General features: G+C 40.7%; 1 protein-coding gene across 4 annotated transcripts in view; it reads right to left on the bottom strand.

Annotated features, from left to right (window-relative positions):
* Positions 1-2,088: 2,088 nt before the first annotated feature.
* NTNG1 (netrin G1) overlaps positions 2,089-24,243 on the bottom strand; it is a 317,715-nt gene continuing 295,560 nt past the window's right edge. For 3 of the 4 annotated variants that reach the window (XM_058179237.1, XM_058179235.1, XM_058179236.1), the window contains one exon: positions 2,101-3,681. In XM_058179237.1, coding sequence (XP_058035220.1) covers positions 3,446-3,681 — 236 coding nt within the window. In that variant the 3' untranslated portion in view covers positions 2,101-3,445. Of the gene's footprint in view, positions 3,682-24,243 lie in introns of all 4 variants that reach the window. The other variant, XM_058179238.1, reaches the window with a different exon arrangement.

The following is a 24,243-nucleotide window of genomic DNA, read 5'->3' on the forward strand; positions in this document are numbered from 1 at the left end:
TTTTAACAGCAGATATTATCATGAGCTGCAAAAAAAATTTGTCTTTTCTTTAGCGCAGGGGTGTCAAACTCGATGTCATTGGGGGCCACATCAGGGTTGTGTTTGGGGTCCAGGGGGCATGGCCAGAGTGAGTGTGGCCAGCTGGATGTCACTCGTGTCGGGGTGCATGGGGTGGCCCCCAAGCACTCTGCCAGCAGGCTCCTGAGCTCCGTTTTTGGTTGTGATGGCCTCCTGCAATCCTTTCCAGTGAAAATGGAGCTTGGGAGGGCCGCCTGTGACCCTTGCAAGCTCTTTTTTCCTCCTGCAACTATTGCAACTGCCAGGAAAAACGGAGCTCAGAAGGGCACCGCGGGCCGGTCCTTTGCTGTTTTCAGGGTGGTCCCACAGGCCAGATTTAAGCACCCCACAGGGTGGATCCGGTCCGTGGGCCTTGAGCTTGACACCCCTGATCTAGAGCTTTGAAATAACTTTGTAAAAAAAAAAATAGAGTTCTGGTATTACCCATATGCTTCTGCGACACTATTTCCAAGGAAATCTGCAGGAACGGATCAGATAAGGGAAGAGCGCAATCATGGCCTTGCAACTGGGGTCCTGCCCTTTAAACTGTGTGTGACATTGACGCATGTACAAAAGGAGGAAAGGCTTTGATTGAGCTGGTGATGCTCTAACTGCCATCTTGACTCTTTTGACTATCCAGCTGATGTCACTGATAACTTCCATTACTGATTCTTAGAAAGAAATTGGAGAACGAGCTGGGATTTTACTTCTGTTAGCTCAGAAACATGGAACACAAGGACCTTGGACTGTTCGTTGATCAATCTCTGTCTCACTATAAGCAGACATAGTTCTATAGTTAGAAAATTCCTTTTCTCTACCCTAATTCTACACAAAAGGGGAAAAAAAACTCAAGGAGCCTGGTTCTTTGTTGGAAGGGTAACTGCAATTCCAGGGGGAAACTGATAGTCTTATAAAGTTTATTCCCACTCTGTATCTTGGACTACTAAGGGAGAGATGCAAACTGTCCAGCCAGGATTCCCTTTAAAGGGGAAACCATAGTCAGCAAGCAGAGTGAGGCTGGAATGGTTTCCTGTGACAAAATGTATCAATGTGCTGCAGAAAGAAATATAAGCTTGCTTGGTTTCAACTGCACCACAGGTGGAAACAAATTTCCAACCTGGTTGATATCATCAAATCAGAGTTTTGTGCAGAAATGTCCTCAATATTTGCCCACATGATGAAAAAAGATTGAGCACTAATCAACATGTAATTGTTTCTTACCCACAGAAACAGTTATTCCCACTTCCATTCACCCAAATTAATTGCATGGGCTCAGTCTGTTGTTTCAAATAAAATGGCAAATAGAAAACCTTCTGTCTTGTGGCACACTACACAGCACTGTCAACCTTCTCCCCCCACCCTCCCAATTAGGCAAAACACTTTTTATGATCTTGGATAGTTAAGCCTTTTAAGTTCTTTTAAATGTTATTTGAAGGTTTTTTTTTAAACATTATTTATGTTGTATCAATTATCCTAACAGTTATTTCAGTTGAAGGTGCAAAGTTTGGTTAAAACCAACAGGTTCTTATACCTGAAACAGTTGCAGTTAACATTTGGTGCTCTAGTTGAACCCTTAAAAAACAGGATATATGGATATCCCCATTTCCTCCTGATCATCTCGGACTTGGGAGGCAGAGAATAGATGGGGGCGGGGCCAGTCAGAATTTTTACTACGAGTTCTCCGAACTACTCAAAATTTCCGCTACTGGTTCTCCAGAACTGGTCAGAACCTGCTGAAACCCACCTCTGCATTAAATGGTAATGCTGAATTTGGAATTTTGTGGGAAAGCTTCAACATAAACATCTGACTTATCTCTCATGATAATACTGTGTTAAATCCTGGCCTTGATGAAAAGGAATTCATGTTTTGCTCTAAAAAGGTAAGAGTTTTAGAAAATGTGGGAAGCTGCAGAAAGAAGAAAGCTAGAAATATTGTTATGCAAATGGAAACTTACTTGCACAATGTTTGACTTCTGCTCATAGGCGTTAAAATGAATAGATGAGTTAAACTGAAATTTTAATAATAAATATTTTGATAATACATTTTTCAGAATACTGTAACATCCTGTTAAATGCTGTGGGTTTTACTTCTCAGTTAGGACTGCAGTCTAACTTGAATTGATTGGAGCTTATCCAGTGTCTGCTGACCTCAACAATTGATCTCATGTTGTTGTCACTCTTAATTAATCTCTGTAGACAGCATGGAGATTTGAGTTTTAACTTTTTGCTGTGCTTGCACAAGTCTGGACTGGAACTTCTTTGTCTTCTACCTGGTAAAATAATATCAAGAAACTGCAGTACTAATCCCTGGAAATAGTTTATGCAGGAATTTTTATTCTCTTAAATCTTCCAGTGTTAAAGCAACAAGAAAACATTTAGAATGTCCTTTGGTGGTATCTTATTACACTTGCTATAATATGTAAACTGATATTCTTTGATGCCAGCACGTTGCCCATACAGAGAAATCTCTGCACAATTAAATGAATTTTTAAAAAAAAGGAAAAAGAAAAGAACGAACTAAAAATCATCTCTTCCCCTCCCCCCATCTGATTAGGATTAAAGTACATTACTCAATTGTTAACACAAATTGGCAATAATACAAAAAATCTACGCTTTACGTTAGTCAAGAAAAATAACTTCATTTGATTACAAAAGGATAAATATACTTTCTTTTTGTCCTACTGCCACTCTTGTACAATAGGGGAGCACTGTGTCGACAGGGCACAGTGCTTCTAAGATATACAAGGATATGACCGGCTTGAGATTTATTGAGTTGGGGCTGGTACACATGTGCATTACTAACATCAGACAAAGAGATCGTTCAACCAACAAAGGTTACAGAGCAACGTTCACTAAAGCACAGTTGGAAAGGGGGATTAAGGGGCTGAAGCAGGCCAATATGGCAGCTTTGAAACAGATTTCCTTATACCCACAATGCACTGACAGCAAAGAATGCTTCTATTTGGTTGGTCCACACACTGGGAAGAGGTACGGTGGCGCACCAGTTTGAAAGAGCAAGTTTTCTTTGTGGTTTGTTGTTGTTGTTGTTGTTTCTTTTCTTGGATTTCCATCCGGGGGTGGCTACCCAAGCCTTTTTGAACCTGTGTAAGTGCCTGCAGCTGTCGTGTTGAGTAGTTGTAATAGTATTGGCAGCTGCCTCATTTAAGCTTGAGCCAAGAAGTAACAGTCTTGGTTGGTTCAGTTGTCCACAAGGTATACATATGGCTTAGTTCAGTCAGGCCTTTTCTTTAGTCTATATATGTGTGAAAATTGTATAATTTCCCCCCTTATTTTGAAAATTCGTATTTGCATCTGGTTCTTTTTCTTTCTTTTCTGGACACCTTCCTCTCAAAGCAGTCTGAAGCCGATGTCTCCCGAGCTACGCAGCTTAAAATATAAAAAGCCCACTTAATCCCAATGGAGCAATTGGTGGTAGTAGAAGTAGCAGGGTTTGTATTGATATTGCCCCTTGCCCTGAACTTTCGCTGCAGCCATCTGGATCCACATCACAACTCCGCTTCTCACACAGTACACCAGTATAGCCTTCCGGGCACTGGCAGCGTATATTGTTGTGGCACGTCCCTCCATTCTGACAAATTTGAAGTTCATTGTCACATACGTTTGCTGTAAGTTGGAGTGGGAAGGAAAGAGAAAAGCATAGTCAACATAAGACAACTGGTTAAGGAACACAACGGCAAAGTGAAAAGCATTGGCTGTTTTCCTGAAAAGGTATTTTAAGAAAGAGGAGCGTTAGCTCTACCATTAGTGTGGCCATCAGCAAGACATATACTACGGGTCCTAACATGGCAATTATTAATTCTACTTTTGGATTCTTACTACCAAGGATGATACAAGTGCGCCTGTGATTTTTTTCTTCTGCCTAATAACCGATTTAAATACTGTGCACCTTGAATTGGAGCACCTTGATATGTGTGAGATCATATGTTGTGCCTTAGATCAGGGATCTCCAACCTTGGCAACTTTAAGCCTGGGGGACTTCAACTCCCAGAATTCCCCAGCCATCTTCGCTGGCTGGGGAATTCTTGGAGTTGAAGTCCACCAGGCTTAAAGTTGCCAAGGCTGGAGACCCCTGCCTAGATCACAACACATTTCTATGAAAGGTAGAGGAATAAATAAAATAAATCTCCCTTCAAACCATTTAAAGAAGCCATGTGTTTCTAAAGGCTCAGGTGGTTGCTCTTTCTAAAGGTTCATTCTGGCTTCTATACAGCCACCCATTTTGGCACACGAGATGGATGGGAAAAAGCTTTCAAAACACCCACAGGGGGCTTGTAAAAGATATGGTGGTTTTCATGAGTTGAAGAGAGATGCTTTGTGGCAACTTTGGGAAGCACTTTGTCTGAATGCCTTACTCAAGCCAATCGGTGCCACCAGAGGTGTCATTATGGGAAGAAGCAGTTTGTTTGCTTGGATACTTGTGTATATACTGACAATGTCAGACACATGCAGGAAGCCATGATGGTTCCTAAATGGAAAATCGCTTTGACGGAAGGACTTGGCCCTTGTGAATAGTAGCAAATGGCTACACTGAAACATCTAATTCTTTAGCCAAGCTGTGCGTTTGGACAGATCAGTCTTGCTGGGATCATTCTACTTTAGGCCACAGCTGGCGAATTCTAAATCTCAACATTTTCCTTTTGTCAAGAACTACTTGTGAAAAGTAGAAAGTCAGATAGAACTCTATCTATCCTTCTCCCCAACCAGCCAATTTTCCAGCTATGGAACGTTAACAGTTATCCTTTGAAGTATTACATCTTTGGAAAGTTGTATTAAATCTATTTCTGATTGTATTGGCAAGCTTTTAAAAATAATCTGGGATGCTCAGAAATTATACCATCAATTTCATAAGAAACTATTTTTTTTTAACGCAATCCTAATCAGGTAATCAAGTAATCTTGGGTTCATGCTCATAGGTCTGTGCTTTCAGTATTGTGCTTATTGATACAAACAGTGCTTGAATCCTTTCGGATTAGTTTAGTTTAGTTTAGTTTAGTTTAGTTTATTTAGATTTTATACCGCCCTTCTCCCAAAGGACTCAGGGCGGTTCACAGCCAAAATAAAAACAATTATTAAAAATCTTATTACATATCAGGCCAAATTAAAATTATTTAAAACCATAAAACCCCAAATAATTTACAACAAAATATTAAAAACTGCTAAAAATTTCTATGCCAGTCCTGCCCGAATAAATAGGTAAGTCTTCAACTCACGGCAAAAGGTCCAAAGGTCGGGAAGTTGACGGAGTCCTGGGGGAAGTTCATTCCAGAGGTGGGAGCCCCACAGAAGGCCCTTCCCTGGGGCTGCCAGCCGACATTGTTTGGACAGATCAGTCTTGCTGGGATCATTCTACTTTAGGCCACAGCTGGCGAATTCTAAATCTCAACATTTTCCTTTTGTCAAGAACTACTTGTGAAAAGTAGAAAGTCAGATAGAACTCTATCTATCCTTCTCCCCAACCAGCCAATTTTCCAGCTATGGAACGTTAACAGTTATCCTTTGAAGTATTACATCTTTGGAAAGTTGTATTAAATCTATTTCTGATTGTATTGGCAAGCTTTTAAAAATAATCTGGGATGCTCAGAAATTATACCATCAATTTCATAAGAAACTATTTTTTAACGCAATCCTAATCAGGTAATCAAGTAATCTTGGGTTCATGCTCATAGGTCTGTGCTTTCAGTATTGTGCTTATACCCACAATGCACTGACAGCAAAGAATGCTTCTATTTGGTTGGTCCACACACTGGGAAGAGGTACGGTGGCGCACCAGTTTGAAAGAGCAAGTTTTCTTTGTGGTTTGTTGTTGTTGTTGTTGTTTCTTTTCTTGGATTTCCATCCGGGGGTGGCTACCCAAGCCTTTTTGAACCTGTGTAAGTGCCTGCAGCTGTCGGGTTGGGGAGGTGGAATAGGATTGGCAGCTGGCTCAATTTAGCTTGGGCCAAGAAGTCTTGGTAGGTTCAGTTGTCCACAAGGTATACATATGGCTTAGTTCAGTCAGGCCTTTTCTTTAGTCTATATATGTGTGAAAATTGTATAATTTCCCCCCTTATTTTGAAAATTCGTATTTGCATCTGGTTCTTTTTCTTTCTTTTCTGGACACCTTCCTCTCAAAGCAGTCTGAAGCCGATGTCTCCCGAGCTACGCAGCTTAAAATATAAAAAGCCCACTTAATCCCAATGGAGCAATTGGTGGTAGTAGAAGTAGCAGGGTTTGTATTGATATTGCCCCTTGCCCTGAACTTTCGCTGCAGCCATCTGGATCCACATCACAACTCCGCTTCTCACACAGTACACCAGTATAGCCTTCCGGGCACTGGCAGCGACGTATTGTTGTGGTACGTCCTCCATTCTGACAAATTTGAAGTTCATTGTCACATACGTTTGCTGTAAGTTGGAGTGGGAAGGAAAGAGAAAAGCATAGTCAACATAAGACAACTGGTTAAGGAACACAACGGCAAAGTGAAAAGCATTGGCTGTTTTCCTGAAAAGGTATTTTAAGAAAGAGGAGCGTTAGCTCTACCATTAGTGTGGCCATCAGCAAGACATATACTACGGGTCCTAACATGGCAATTATTAATTCTACTTTTGGATTCTTACTACCAAGGATGATACAAGTGCGCCTGTGATTTTTTTCTTCTGCCTAATAACCGATTTAAATACTGTGCACCTTGAATTGGAGCACCTTGATATGTGTGAGATCATATGTTGTGCCTTAGATCAGGGATCTCCAACCTTGGCAACTTTAAGCCTGGGGGACTTCAACTCCCAGAATTCCCCAGCCATCTTCGCTGGCTGGGGAATTCTTGGAGTTGAATCCACCAGGCTTAAAGTGCCAAAACTGAGACCCTGCCTAGATCACAACACATTTCTATGAAAGGTAGAGGCATAAATAAAATAAATCTCCCTTCAAACCATTTAAAGAAGCCATGTGTTTCTAAAGGCTCAGGTGGTTGCTCTTTCTAAAGGTTCATTCTGGCTTCTATACAGCCACCCATTTTGGCTACGAGATGGATGGGAAAAAGCTTTCAAAACACCCACAGGGGCTTGTAAAAGATATGGTGGTTTCATGAGTTGAAGAGATGCTTTGTGGCAACTTTGGGAAGCACTTTGTCTGAATGCCTTACTCAAGCCAATCGGTGCCACCAGAGGTGTCATTATGGGAAGAAGCAGTTTGTTTGCTTGGATACTTGTGTATATACTGACAATGTCAGACACATGCAGGAAGCCATGATGGTTCCTAAATGGAAAATCGCTTTGACGGAAGGACTTGGCCCTTGTGAATAGTAGCAAATGGCTACACTGAAACATCTAATTCTTTAGCCAAGCTGTGCGTTTGGACAGATCAGTCTTGCTGGGATCATTCTACTTTAGGCCACAGCTGGCGAATTCTAAATCTCAACATTTTCCTTTTGTCAAGAACTACTTGTGAAAAGTAGAAAGTCAGATAGAACTCTATCTATCCTTCTCCCCAACCAGCCAATTTTCCAGCTATGGAACGTTAACAGTTATCCTTTGAAGTATTACATCTTTGGAAAGTTGTATTAAATCTATTTCTGATTGTATTGGCAAGCTTTTAAAAATAATCTGGGATGCTCAGAAATTATACCATCAATTTCATAAGAAACTATTTTTTTTTAACGCAATCCTAATCAGGTAATCAAGTAATCTTGGGTTCATGCTCATAGGTCTGTGCTTTCAGTATTGTGCTTATTGATACAAACAGTGCTTGAATCCTTTCGGATTAGTTTAGTTTAGTTTATTTAGATTTTTATACCGCCCTTCTCCCAAAGGACTCAGGGCGGTTCACAGCCAAAATAAAAACAATAATATACATAATAAAAACAATTATTAAAAATCTTATTACATATCAGGCCAAATTAAAACTATTTAAAACCATAAAACCCCAAATAATTTACAACAAAATATTAAAAACTGCTAAAAATTTCTATGCCAGTCCTGCCCGAATAAATAGGTAAGTCTTCAACTCACGGCAAAAGGTCCAAAGGTCGGGAAGTTGACGGAGTCCTGGGGGAAGTTCATTCCAGAGGGTGGGAGCCCCCACAGAGAAGGCCCTTCCCCTGGGGGCTGCCAGCCGACATTGTTTGGCGGACAGCATCCTGAGGAGTCCCTCTCTGTGAGAGCGCACGGGTCAGTGGGAGGCAATCAGTAGCAGTAGGCGGTCCCGTAAGAACCCGGTCCTAAGCCATGGAGCGCTTTGAAGGTAGTAACCAAAACCTTGAAGTGCACCCGAAAGACCACAGGTAGCCAGTGCAGTCTGCGCAGGAGTGGTGTTACATGGGAGCCACGACCGGCTCCCTCTATCACCCGCGCAACTGCATTCTGAACTAACTGGAGCCTCCGGGTGCTCTGCAAGGGGAGCCCCATGTAGAGAGCATTGCAGTAATCCAAGCGAGAGGTAACCAGAGCATGAGTGACCGTGCATAGGGCATCCCAGTCAAAGAAGGGGCGCAACTGGTGAATCAGGCGAACCTGATAAAAAACTCTCCTGGAGACGGTCGTCAAGTGATCTTCAAAAGACAACCGCCCATACAGGAGAACGCCCAAGTTGTGCACCCTTTCCATCGGGGCCAGTGACTCGCCCCCAACAGTCAGCTGCTGACTGTACCGGGGTGCCGGCATCCACAGCCACTCCGTCTTGGAGGGATTGAGCTTGAGCCTGTTTCTCCCCATCCAGACCCAAACGGCTTCCAGACATCAGGACAGCACTTCGACCGCTTCGTTGGGGTGGAAAAGTATAGCTGCGTATCGTCAGCGTACAGTTGATATCTCACCCCAAAACCACTGATGATCTCACCCAGTGGCTTCATATAGATGTTGAACAGGAGAGGCGAGAGAATCGATCCCTGCGGCACCCCACACATGAGGCGCCTCGCGGTCGATCTCTGCCCCCCTGCCAACACCGTCTGCGACTGGTCAGAGAGATAGGAGGAGAACCACCGATAAACGGTGCCTCCCACTCCCAAACTCCCCAACCGGTGCAGCAGGATACCATGGTCGATGGTATCAAAAGCTGCTGAGAGGTCTAATAGGACCAGGGCTGAGGAATAACCCCTGTCCCTGGCCCTCCAGAGATCATCCACCAACGCGACCAAAGCTGTCTCCGTACTGTACCCGGGCCAGAAGCCGGACTGGAACGGGTCTAGATAGACAGTTTCATCAGGTACTGGGGTAGTTGACGTGACACCACACTCTCTACAACCTTCGCCGCAAAGCGAAGGTTGGAGACCGGACGGTAATTACCTAAAACAGCTGGGTCCAGGGAAGGCTTCTTGAGGAGGGGTCTCACCACCGCCTCTTTCAAGGCAGCAGGAAAAACCCCTTCCAACAAAGAAGCATTAGTAATCCCCCAGAGCCAGCCTCGTGTCACCTCCTGCGTGGCCAGCACCAACCAGGAGGGGCATGGGTCCAGTAAACATGTCGTGACATTCAACCTCCCCAACAACCTGTCCATGTCCTCAGGAGTCACAGGGTCAAATTCATCCCAAACAGTCTCAACAAGATGAGTCTCCGACCTCTCCCCTGGATCTACCCAATCTTGATCCAACCCATCCCGAAGCTGAACGATTTTATTGTATAGATAACCACTAAACTCCTCGGCTCGCCCTTGTAAGGAGTCTTCCCGCTCCTCCTGTTGAAGGAGAGAGCGGGTCACTCGAAACAGGGCGGCCGGGCGGTTATCTGCCGACACAATGAGGGAGGAGACGTATAAATGCTTCCCTTCCCTCAATGCCACTAGGTAGGTCCTACTATATGACCTAACTAGTGTCCGGTCAGCTCCTGAATGGCTGGATCTCCAGGCACTCTCTAGGCGTCTTCTCCGGCGTTTCATCTCCCTCAGCTCCTTGGAGAACCAAGGAGCTGGTTGAGACCTGCGCCGGGTTAGAGGCCGCAAAGGCACGACACGGTCTAGAGCGCCAGCCACGGCCAGTTCCCAGGCCGCGACTAGTTCATCCACTGTGCCATGGGCCAGATCCTCAGGGAACGGCCCAAGCTCCGTCAGGAACCTCTCCGGGTCCATCAGGCGGCTGGGACGGAACCAACGTATTGGTCCCATCTCCCTATGGTGTTGGGTGGCGGTCCGAAAGTCCAGACAAAGGAGAGAATGATCTGACCATGACCTATGAAAACTAGAAGTCCAAGAGCTTCCATTTTATGTGACCTCGCATTCCTACGAAACTGCCGATGAAAATTTAATCCCCAAATGCTTCCAATTGAAATTCCACTCCAACTCTGCAGCCACCAAACGCATCCTAAAAGAACAGAATTGGCCTTAATCAGAAATGAACTTCACACAAAAGATTCCTCCTAGATCAAATCAACAAAGATCTCCTCACACTTCACCTCAAACTCAGCAACAAGATGCACCCGGCACTTTGGGACAAATCCAAAACAACTTGCCGTCTGGAGGCGAAACACAGACCACCCTCAAGACAGACACGCACACCAACAAACTCCGAAGACTACAAGACGCCAGAAACAAACCCCTCCACCCTCACAGCAACACATGAAACAAACAGTGCATAACATCTCAGATAGGATCCTCACCAAAGCTGAAACCGATGTCCTTTCCAAAGTTCAACTTTGCAGTCACTCCCAAATACATCCCCACTGAGACCATTATATGCGGAGTTGAAACCAGCCTGACCAAAATCAACCCGATGGCTAACAAAATCAGACTCGAAATCACCAACATCCTCTGCAGCAGCAAGCCACCCAAAAGCAACTTACCCAAGAGGAACAGACAGCACTACTTAACCTGAAAAAGATACCAGCATAATAATCCTACCAGCAGACAAGGGCAACGCCACGGTGGTTATGAACACATCTGACTACCAAACCAAATTAACCAACCTACTCCAAGACCCTGCATACAAGCCCTAAAACAGACCCCACCACCTACCTAGAAAAACCACTAGATCCAAAATAAAAGCCTCCCCATCAGCGAAGAAATCCAACAAAGAATCATTCCCAGAGAAATCATCCAGATGCCCTAAGCTCTGGCCTCCCAAGATACACAAAGAAGGAACCCCACTCAGACCCATAGTCAGCTCCATAGGCTCACCTCTACAAAACCTAGCCAAATTTCTGCCAAACAACTACAGCCCTATGCAGAATCCATCGCCTCACATGTAAAAACTCATTCCAGTTCATAGAGATCATAAAGAAACAAAACTTACAGCCCAGCGACCTACTCGTGAGCTTTGATGTCATATCCTCTTCACCCAAGTGCCAATCAAAGAAGCCTTGACAGCTATCCAAAACAAATATAACCCCCCCAAGCACATACTAGATCTGACCAACCACTGCCTATCCAACACATACTTCATCTATAACGGACAAAAATACAAACAAATAGAAGGCGCACCCATGGGATCACCCCTCTCACCTGTCATTGCCAACCTCTACATGGAACACTTTGAAACCCAAGCACTAGAAAAATCTGATCACAAACCCAAACTCTGGCTCAGATACGTAGGCGACACCTTCATAATCTGGCCACACGGAAAGAAAAACTTGAAAACTTCCTCACACACCTCAATAGCCTACACCCCAAAATACAGTTCACCATGGAAACAGAAGTTAACAACCAACTTCCCTTCCTAGATGTCTTAGTCTACAAGAAACCCAATGGCTCCCTAGGACACACCATCTACCAGAAGAAAACACACACAAACCGCTATCTGCATGCACTCTCACACCACCACCCAGCACAGATCAACTCCGTAGCCAAGACACTCATCTCTAGAACAAAATGCTTAGCTGACGAACAACACCTAAAAACCGAACTACACACTCTCACAAACGTACTAACATCCAATGGATTCCAGAGAAATAAGATTACCAAACTAATCCAAAAAGAACCCCCCACTAAAACCCAAGACAGAGAGCAAGAAAATGGCACAGCCCTCCTCCCATATATAAAAGGCACCACAGACAGAATCAGCAAGATCCTCCACAAACATAACATCAAGACAGCATTCTGCACAAACCAAAAAATATCCACCATCCTAAGAAACCCCAAAGACAAAATTGAGTTAGAAAATCAAGGAGTATATGAAATCCCATGCACCGCCTGCCCCACCACATACATTGGACAAACCAACAGAAGAATAAGTGCACGCATTGAAGAACACAAGAACTCATTCAAAAGAGGAACCAACTTCTTCCTGGTCCAACACTTTAAAGTCACAGGACACGATATTGACTTTAAAAGACCAGAACTATCGCCAAAACTGAACACTTTAACAACAGAATAATCAGAGAAGCCATCGAGATAAACGCCCACACAGCATGAACAAACGAGATGATACCTCCCGCCTACCAGCCATTTGGAAACCTGCCCTTATTGACAAACGTGTCCCTAACACGAGGAATGACACCAGACCCACACTCACGAGGTCCACACAGGATGTCACCACCACATCCACCCAGAAAGCACACCCAAACCCACACTGATCAGGAAGCACGACCAAGGACCAGAAGCCAGACCGCAGCTGCAACATTAGCCACTTCAAACCCCTCCAATCCATACATGCAGCAGACTGACACCCACTACGAAGATGTAGCACGACCACGAACACGAAGCCAAACAGCAGCAGTGCAGCTCACCAGCTCAAATCCCCCTGCAGCACAGATTAGACTGAGCACAACCAAGCCCCCACCAACACAGGACACACCCCCAGCCAATCAGAGCACAGAAAAACCCCATCCAATCAGAGCACAGCCAAGCCCCCACCCAATCAGTTCAAACCCCCACTAGCAGTTAAAAGGAAGAAACAGCTGCGATCACACATTGCTCCCAGAAGCACGAAGCTGAAGCCTGAAGATGACGAATGAGACTTTGTTGAAACGTCGCCAAGGCACTTCCAATTTTACACGGAGAAAACCCGAACAACCAAAGACCTATATATATATATATATATATATATATATATATATATATATATATATATATATATATAGGTCTTTGGTTGTTCCCTGAAGATGACGAATGAGACTTTGTTGAAACGTCGCCAAGACACTTCCAATTTTACACGGAGAAAACCCGAACAACCAAAGACCTATATATATATCCAGCCTGAAGATGACGAATGAGACTTTGTTGAAACGTCGCCAAGACACTTCCAATTTTACACGGGAGAAAACCCGAATAACCAAATACCTACCTACCTACCTACCTACCTACCTACCTATCTACCTACCTACCTACCTACCTACCTATATATATATATATGAAAGACAAGTCTGATGTTAAAAATGATGTACAAACTACCAAACATTCTTAAAGATAAAAGTCCACTAATAGAATCCTTTGCTGTAATGTAACTCATGGTGAGGCTTTACTGATGGAACATGGTGTCCTATCTATCCGAAACTGCTTAGATTATCAATGTAGCCATGTCTTTTGATGTCTGAATCCATTCTGAGACTAAATGACATGGGACTGTTGTTGGACATTTTAAAACAATTGCTTAATGAACTGGGTTCTCATTGTAGGAGAAAAAATAACATTTCATTTGAAGAGGACTTTTGATAAGATGCTTGGAGGCCATGGTATATATTACTATTTCCTTGATTTACAGAACATGCTATATTCTATGTCCCTGATACATCAGAGAACTTAGTCATGATTCAAAATTATAGGAATATACAAAATCCTCACAGTTTTTGATTTTATTTATAAATACATTTCAGGCTGGCTAAATATTCAGATCTTCTTATCTGTAAGAAAGTGAGCATACCAATATTAATATTCAATACCAATATTGAAATGCAGTAGGAAATGTAATATGGATTCAATTGTAAATCCAGTTGTCATTTTTATAATTAGCTCTGTACCAACACTCAAATTCAAACTCATTTAACTATAGTCAATGACCAGCAAAGTTAACAAACATCTCAGAAACAATGATCAAATACAACAAAGATAGCATAACAATATTTTTTTTAAAAAAAGGTAAGACATTAAAATTGGAGAAAGGAGAGAATTGAATAAAATGTAAAACAAGACTACAAATTAAGATCAAATATAAACAGAATAAAATAGGAATCCAGTAAAAGCAAAAAAATATAAACAAAAACTTCTACTCTTAGTAGAAAACAGTTGCCTCTCTCAGATTAGAGATTGGATTTTTGTTAGTAGGTGATAAGCATTTGTTTGCACATAATTTGAAGGAGAGTTTTTTTCAGGGAATGGAGACCTGGTATTGCCAAATTAGAGCCCACCTGCTACTTAAGGTTGACTGTGTCATCCAAATCCATCTGCTAAGTTATTTCAAAGACTTTTGTTGTTTTAATACACTCTAAACCTAGGGGCAGCAAAGAGTTGCCAGAAAGATCATAATAACACAGATTAATTGAGAGTTATTTTTTCTTTCCAGCTTGATGAAAAGCCATCAAGGAGAATTAATAAAGCTGTGAAGCCATAAGAAAATGGGTTCGGGACAGTAAAAGAATCAGCAAACTTCTCACATCCAGTGAAATCAAACCAGTTTCGGTGTGGAACAAAGCATCTGAACCGCAGCATAGTATCCAGAAGGGCACATGTAGAAACATAGTCTGAACAATGTACAAGGATTTTAAACAAATGTAAGTGGATTCCTATGCACTTCCCAGTATTACAGTTTCTAGCTTTGAAAAGCTTGATGGTCTGCATTTCCCCACTCTGGAGTGAAAAAAAAAAAAGTCCCAAATTGTTTTAGTGTTATTATCGGCTTCGGCAGAAATCGTTTTAATTTGTTTCCACCCAGCTCCAAACGCTTGAAAAATTACACCAAAGTTGAAGCTTGTTCGGTTTTATTATTTCCAATTTTCCATTGGAGTTTGCAGTGACTTGGTCTTCCCTAGAAATGCATTATTTTGGTCATAGAGTGACTTGTAGAATTCTGCTAAGGCCACCTCCAGATGCTCTGAAACCCTTTTTTCTGGAAGAAGGTGTCCAACACAACTGGGATGATCACGATTTTTCCATGCCTTACCCTAGTCTGCTCTTCCCCGCATTCCTAATGAAGTGTCCTCTTTCAGTGGTGGAATTCAAATTTTTTTTACTACTGGTTCTGTGGGTGTGGCTTGGTGGCCGTGGCATTCCCTTCTCCCACCCCAGGGGAAGGATATTGCAAAATCTCCATTCCCTCCCCACTCCAGGGGAAGGATACTGTAAAATCCCTATTCCATCCCCACTCCTGGGGGAAGGATACTGTAAAATCTCCATTCCCTCCCCACTCCAGGGGAAGGATACTGTAAAATCCCTATTCCATCCCCACTCTTGGGGGAAGGATACTGCAAAATCTCCATTCCATATTTCAAAATCTCCATTCCCTCCCCACTCCAGGGGAAGGATACTGCAAAAGTCCCATTCCCATCCCACTCCTGGGGAAGGATACTGCAAAATCTCCATTCCCACCCCACTCCAGGGGAAGGATACTGTAAAATCCCCATTCCATCCCCACTCCTGGGGGAAGGATACTGCAAAATCTCCATTCCATATTTCAAAATCTCCATTCCCTCCCCACTCCAGGGGAAGGATACTGCAAAATTCCCATTCCCATCCCACTCCAGGGGAAGGATACTGCAAAATCTCCATTCCCACCCCACTCCAGGGGAAGGATACTGTAAAATCCCCATTCCATCCCCACTCCTGGGGGAAGGATACTGCAAAATCTCCATTCCATATTTCAAAATCTCCATTCCCTCCCCACTCCAGGGGAAGGATACTGCAAAATTCCCATTCCCATCCCACTCCAGGGGAAGGATACTGCAAAATTCCCATTCCCATCCCACTCCAGGGGAAGGATACTGCAAAATCCCCATTTCCTCCCCACTCCTGGGGGAAGGATACTGCAAAATCTCCATTCCCACCACACTCTGGGGCCAGCCGGTTTCTGCTACCGGTTCTCCAGAACCTGTCAGAACCTGCTGAATAGCATCTCTGTCCTCTTTCCACTTTTAATGGAAATTCCTTAAGAGCTGACAGCTTTATCCTGAGACATATTGGAAGTAAAAGAGAGCGCACAACAGCAGTGCTTGAATGCTCTGGCAGTTGCCTCGAAAGCAGAGTCTTGGTGTCTGATGTTGCTCTGACTTCTCATTTTCCGCATGCAAATGAGTTGAATAATGATGCTCTTCCACTTCCTCTCCAGTATGCCGTGCCGTAATTAATATGAGGCCAACCACCAGGCATCGCTGAAACATGTTCCTTCTTCATCACCTTTCTTTGTGATTCTTTTTATGGTGCTAATGTATTTTTTATGACCCATTGACACGACATTGAAATGTATCTAGCATTTCGGATCTGCAAATGTCACAACTGCATATTAAGTTATAATAAATGCTGCTCGCTCAGAAAATTAGGCTGATGACTGCCATATGTCTGCATTTTAATACAGCACCTACAATGTGCTTAATTGGGCAAATTTATATTGCAAGTCTCAACCAAGGGATATAATACGCCATAAACAAATCTGACGAGGTTTCAAGTCTGATAAATTATGGCAAAAGCGATAGAAGGAACAAATGTATAATAAGAAATCAGGTGTGGATATTAATTATTTGTGAATCCAGTGGAGGTCTGCTTCACATAAACATGTGTATTATTTGATCACTCATAATTTGATGATTGGCACCCAGTCCTGTGTCAACTAATTTTGGAAGAAAGCTGCATTGAATCCAATAATATTTACACTCAGATAACTGCACTTAGCACCGCAGCATTAATAGATTGATTGCACTGATCTGACTTTATTTTTCTTGTGATACGAGAACTACATTCAGAAAGCACTGAAAATCCTTCTCATTGAGTAGCTATTAAGTAATTTTGAAGGCATGCTTCTGTGGCTTAATAACTCAGTATTCATTTCCATTTAAAGCTGCAGTCTGATTAATCGTTATTATTCTTCATAATAAACTCCTAAGTAAGTTTGTGAAAGACTGCGCTGTTGTATTCTGATTCATGTTTTGGATGTCTGATTTACAGCTGAGTGTTCACTTCATCCAGCTTGAGCCTAAGAGAGGTTTTCCAAAATATGTATCTTAAAGGAAACAGAACAGGTTTGAAAACAGCAACCACATCTGTATTGTTAATATTGGTTATTAATGGCTTTAAATAATGAATGATAAACCAATAGCTAATTAAATACTTCTCTTAACTCCAGATGAGATCTTATTTATCATTGCATCTTGAATGCAAATTGGGATATTTTTATGTTTGCCAGTTTATATACATGTTAAATTTAGCTTCAGCTTATTTTTATTTGTAAATCTTTTGACTTCTGTGCCTATGGATTCAAAGCCATTCTCTACCATACATTAATGTAGCATTTTATCAAAATATAATGTAAGCTCCACCTTAATCATTCATGCCAATACATTTGACTTTCAATAAGGGCAAAATAATTTTGTGATACTGCCTTAATGAAATAGAGATAAAATCATCATATAAGTGTCAACGGCGGCCTAATCCAGTGTATAATGTAATCCAGTGTATAATGTGCAATTAAATTTAAGTTGTTATATACAAATTGCAGTGTTACTTTAGGACAACATATCTACATCACTCTGATAACTGTAATTTTTACCAAGCTGTATTAAAAGAACTTTCTATTTTTATTTTTCATTATAGCTGAAAAACATAAACATAGATGCTAATTATATCCACTTTTTCACCAAAAACATTAATATTAAATGCAAGTGGTCTATGCAGTTTCTTAAATTTCTACCCAGTCTGAAAATTTACTGATGTCTTAGAAATATATACTTCTCCCTAGATCTCTAGGGGATTGCATAGCTACAAAGGGAAGAAAACACTTTTCTTTCCTATCAGCTAACTGAATTTAATGCATTTTATGCCTTTTTATCAGTTATTGACATTTTGGATGGAAAGTTCTACTATTTTGAAATGGAAAATGTCAATGTGGAAATATAAACAATATATTCTAGTTCTAGTTTTACTTTCGATGTTTGAATGAAAGTCATCAATTGAAAACAAAACAAAAAAGAATCTCACAATTGCTACTCAATGGAAAAATATCATTGTGGTTAAAAGAAATAGACTTTCTCATAAAAAAAACCCTGAAAAAATTAAATAGAAATAAAAAGAGGTAGAAAGCTATCTTGAATTTAAATGCCACAGCTGGAAGTGATTATTAATTCCAACCAACACCTTCTTTTTGATAGCTTACCTTAACATAGGAAGATAATAAGTCTGGCAATGCAAGAAACCTCTCGTTAGCAATTGCATTAAGCAGAAGTATACTTGGGAGATTTCCATCTGCGTACAAGTGAGAGCTTGCTATTGAACAATTTGATCTGTTGGCTATCTTTGATTAAGATAGATTAGAACAGATAAGACAAAACGGAGACAGAAATCTTGCATACTATTTCCCTCTGATCTGGGCCACTGTAGGCTCTATTCGTAGACCACATATGAGAGTAGATTAACATACTCATAGATGATAACTAGCACTAACCCAGAATGGCCATCAATTAGAAGCTGGACTAGATCAGTCCATATTGCCATTGCATATCTGTGTTCCAAAATAATTGCAGCCCATTTCTGATTGCAAATTGTTTTAGAAAGAAACCCGAATCAAGGATCGTGTTTACAGACAAAATGTTTTGCTCTGTCCTGGTTAAAGGTTTGTTTATGGTTGCATTTATTTTTATTTTTTGCTTTGCTTTTTAAACAGGTAATTGCTGTTCAAGGGCTGTCTGCTGTGATAAGCGTAAATGCAAAATCCCTGAAAGGAATGGTGCACTCCACTGTTTATGGGGAATTTGTAACCCCATGACAATAATTTCAATGTACGATAAAGGTTCAGATCTGGTTAGATTTCAAAATGCAAAATTGACTCAAATCATTAAGCATCCTTCTGACAAATAAAACAGCGAGACCTTCTTTATTGCATTCGTAATATGGCAATAGCAGCTCTTTCGAAAGACTCGTCTGTTGTTATACTGTTCAGTTATGCTTTGTGGCTAACCCAATACTTAACCTGTTTAAAATATAATTGACTTTGCAGATGGCTTTGAATCCAAAGCAGAAATTATGAGAAACTTCTCAAGTTTTTCTGACTCCCAAAATGTGTGCTAAAAAGAGAATGAATGCTCTAAAGCCGTGATGGCGAACCTATGGCATGCGTGCCAGGAGGTGACACGTGGTGCCCTCTCTGTGGGCATGTGAGCCGTCACTGCTGTTCAGCTCTGTCACACATGTGTGCGCGTGCCTCCTACCAGCCAGATGGTCTTCAGGTCTCCGCTGCGCATGCATGGGGGCAGTGCGCATGCATTGGGGATGTGCATGCATTGGGGATGCGCGCGCATGCATGGGATGCATGCTCGGAGGGTGAATGCACGGGGTAGGGTAGGGCGTGTGCATGGGTGTGTCATTGCATTTTGGGGATTTGTGTGCGCACGCACACATTTGCATGTGCCCCCGCGCGCTTTGGGCACTCGGTCCGGAAAAGGTTAACCATCACTGCTCTCGAACTCTTTCGAAAGACTCGTCTGTTGTTATACTGTTCAGTTATGCTTTGTGACTAACCCAATACTTAACCTGTTTAAAATATTATTGACTTTGCACATGGCTTTGAATCCAAAGCAGAAATTATGAGAAACTTCTCAAGTTTTTCTGACTCCCAAAATGTGTGCTAACAAGAGAATGAATGCTCTAAAGCCGTGATGGCGAACCTATGGCATGCGTGCCAGGAGGTGACACGTGGTGCCCTCTCTGTGGGCACGTGAGCCGTCACTGCTGTTCAGCTCTGTCACACATGTGTGCGCGTGCCTCCTACCAGCCAGATGGTCTTCAGGTCTCTGCTGCGCATGCATGGGGGCAGTGCGCATGCATTGGGGATGTGCATGCATTGGGGATGCGCGCGCATGCATGGGATGCATGCTCGGAGGGTGAATGCACGGGGTAGGGTAGGGCGTGTGCATGGGTGTGTCATTGCATTTTGGGGATTTGTGTGCGCACGCACACATTTGCATGTGCCCCCGCGCGCTTTGGGCACTCGGTCCGGAAAAGGTTAACCATCACTGCTCTCGAGCTCTTTTCAACTAAGTAATCATAAAGTACTGGAGACTTCTATGGGTCAAGCTCTTCATAGATGCTAAAATAATCATCATCTGCAGTTGTGAATACCTTTCGTTTTCTAATTAAAAACTGTATTATTGACAGAAAAAAAGGCATATGCTGGAGTAAAAACATCTTCCCCGAGCATGAAGTTCTTTTCAAGGTCTTGAGAAGTGAGAACTGATAGGAATGGTGAAGCAATTGAAAGAACATGCCAGAATTCTTGGGCTTGCCATTTTTGCTTCCAGTTTATATACTAGAGATGTACAAAATGGTGTACACCATTACTGTTTTGTGTCTATGCAAAGAACATCACTTTGAACATCAGACACACATGTAAGGTGATGTCTCAATCGCCATTAATCTCTACATTATAGCACTGATGGAAGCTGTCTGCTACATTGACTTCAGTAGGGATGACGAAAGGATACAAGATGGTTGAATGTAACTGCTATTGTCTCTTATGGGGAAAACAGCAATTGAGGAACGGCTGACACAAAATATAAAAGGACAGCTTGGTGCCCTTCAATTCTGTAATACATGCTTTGAATCAAAACGTTTAACAGACGCATAAGGGAACATTTCTTACTTGATTTCATAATTAACACTGCAGTATCTCACCTGTCCTAATACAGAGAATGGGGAATAAGCAATTTAACTAATGTAAGCTCTGATTCAATTGTTTATTTCCCTAGGAAGAAGTTATTTAAATCTGAGACTATTTCTTGATCTTATCAAGGAAGAAAATCTCAGGAGTCAAAGAGTAATAAATTACTGGGTGGATCATAGCATTAAATCTGAAAAAGAAGGAAATAATGCTGGTACATTTACTTATCAACATTTTTTCTAGGGCTTGTATGATTGTTTTGGTATCCTTGACTTTTCATTTTGTTTCACCAGATTTTTTTTTCAGTTTTCCACCCCTTTTAAAATTAATTAACATATAGGAAAAATAACGCTCTCAGTACCAAAAGGAAACACAGAATAAAAATGTCCTTCAAATATTTTTCTGTAATCATTCTACAATTGAGTCATACATTTTATATGGGAATTTTAGTAAGTCTATTATGTTGTTAACTGCAACCTTTTCATATTTCTTAACATTTCTGTACAGGTTTTGTCAGCTCCCTGTTTTGTGCAAAATCAAATTATCAAATTATAGAATAAAAGCTCTTTTATATTAAATTTGAATGAAAACTTTCTATTCTCACACTGTAGTAAGTCTTAAAAGATAGAAACGTTATGCACATATGATTTACTGTACACATTTAGTAAACCAAAAAAGCAATTTACAACTCTCAAGATAAATAATTATTTATAGAGTATCTGGATAAAAATATATTTTATAGAATGTAATAATAGTTACATGCTAAAAGTGGGAACAATGAACTAAGACCAGTGACCTTTTAAATATACATCAGCATGGAATTCTTTTTTAAAAATAATAATAATTTGAGTTATAAGATTCAATGGCAGCGCACCTATAAATAGTACTGTCAATCATTCAGTTGATCAAGCAAGTAAATTATATTTAAAATACACAATTAGAAAAACACATTCATGCAAAATAAATATGAACTTGAAAACAAAAGCTCCTTTTACCTTGATCTACTTAGAAAGTAAACCTTAATAAATTCAGAGGGGTTATTCCCTGAGCAAATTTTCACAGTACTGTGGCTTGATACAATTAACAATTGTTCAACTGAATTTACCAAATCCAATGGGACTATTTTCAAATCATTGTTCATTGAAAGCATTTATCTTACTGAAAGTATTTCTTTGAAGCTATATCAGCGCTCCAGTAAATAAATACTTTTTCTAAAACTTATCTGGCTTTTAGAAATCAAGTAATATATTTTTTTCTGATTAAGTTACTCCTGATCAGCCTGAACAGGGCTTCAACATCCCTTGTAAATCCAATAGATTTTATGTTGTATAACCCCAGGAGTTCTAAATGATTTTCCATTTTCTCATTTAGATATTTTTCATGCAATGAATCTAACCTGCAGTTAGAAAACACAATTCTTCCTGATTAGTGGAAGAGGTGTACATAAGTCTCATGGTACTTGGGAACAAGGAAATTAAAATTATTTCCTCCTCAAGATTCTTATGCCCCCACAAACATTAAGAGGGCATATAGACAATAACTGTGATATGTAACAGCAAAAACACATGTTCCTATGGATATTGGAAGAACAAAACCACATCAAAAAAACTCCCACAATATGCTGAAAGAATTTAAGGGAGAAAGAAATAGATTTCAAAATAGCACAAAAGAATGGTTTTCTGTGTTATCCAGACATTGTTCTGGCCGGAATGATTAGAGTATGTATGACAAGAAATTGCTTTCTAAAATGGCTAAAATTGAAAACAAATCCAGGATTAGAGATTTAAGAATTACTATTGTTTCAGAGGGAATAGAGTCTTTAGAGGGGGAAAATGGTTAAGAGCTTGTAAAGTTTGATTTAGATCAAACACTTTCAGAGAGAAAATTATTAGGGATGAGAAAAAAAATTCTCAACTTTAACTTTGTCATAAACCTTTATTATTGCCTTAGACTATAAGTCAGTCCATTATTAAGGTCCAAAGGATGCTTTAGTAACCCGAGGGGCACAATCAAAGTTGAGAAGTCTAGAGAAAGCAGTCAATGCGAAAATCAATTTCAAAGACATGAAGCTAGTAATAAGAGGCAGAATCAGCTCGGCATGTTTAGCTTACAGATAAGAAAGCCAGAATGTTTAAATAGGATGCCCATAATAGAGAGCAAATGTTTTCCTGTGTAGTAAAATCTTTAAAATGCTTACGATTTTGAAATAATATAAGAAAGAAAAAGTATTCATGAGCAGCTATGTAGAGAAATAGTTCTGTGTATAGTGCTATGGATAGAAATATTACAGAAACATTTCAGAACATCTTCGGGTCACTTCCGACATTAGGTTTAAGGGCAGGATTAAATAATAGCAATAGAAATAGCACTTAGATTTATATGCCGCCACATCGTCTTTATAGCACTCTCTGGGCAGTTTGCAAATGTCAGCATATTGCCCCCAACAATTTGAGTCCTCATTTTACCGATTTTGGAAAGATGCAAGGCTGAGTGAACCTTGATCTCCATCAGAATCAAACAGGCTGTTTGCTGGATTTGGCCTGCAATACTGCATTCTAACCACTGCGCCACCATGTCTCCTAAATTACAGACATTTTACTCTCTTGTCTCTCTGATTTCAATAAGTTCAATTAAGTCCCAATGCAAGAGTTCAATAGGGAAGATGTTTGTACTATTCCATTAGCATGAACTCAATAGACTGAGATACAAAATGCTTTGAAAGTCTTGTTCTTGGCTTTAATTTCAACTAGGCGCGGTGTATTTCAATAATATCTGAACATGTGATTCAGCTCTATGCCATGCAATCTGGCTTTATTCGTTAACCCTGGAACATGAAAATCCAGTTCCAAAGATGGAACAGTACCTGTGTGACTAAACATGTATCAGACGATGCTGAGTCTCCCGACTAATTGAGTGGCTTCTTCTTTTGAGTCCTAATACCATTCCTGTTTTCAATCATTTGGAGTTTGTTTGATCTTTGAGTACTAGATGAAGAATATGTACTGAGATAATGGAATGTGGATTAGATCAGCACAACTTCTCCTTCTGATTTGTAAGGAAAAATATAAATAATCCTGCAGCAGTATGCAGAGCAAGATGTGTTTTCTTATTACTACTTAATTAGGGATATGCACGCTTTTTAAAACAAATAATTATGGCTTTGTTAAAGGAATATTTATTTATTTATTTATTTATTTATTTAATATTTATTTTAATAAGTCAATTCAGTTGAACCACTGAACGACTTGAGTATCCTCTAAAAATTGTGTATCAACGTTCTAAAAAAAAATATGGAAATAATTATTCCACATTTGAGTTGCAAAAAGATATTTTTTTAAACCTCTACTTGCACACAATGAGAAAACCTTACATTGTTTTCCGTCTTAATCATGTGAAATGGAATTTTAATTACCACTTCTCTATTGTTATACAGAAAAGGAGATTTCAAGTTAATTCTATCTTTTCATGTT

The sequence above is a fragment of the Ahaetulla prasina genome, chromosome 3 (genome assembly GCF_028640845.1).
Source record: "Ahaetulla prasina isolate Xishuangbanna chromosome 3, ASM2864084v1, whole genome shotgun sequence".
NCBI classification, from domain to species: domain Eukaryota; kingdom Metazoa; phylum Chordata; class Lepidosauria; order Squamata; family Colubridae; genus Ahaetulla; species Ahaetulla prasina.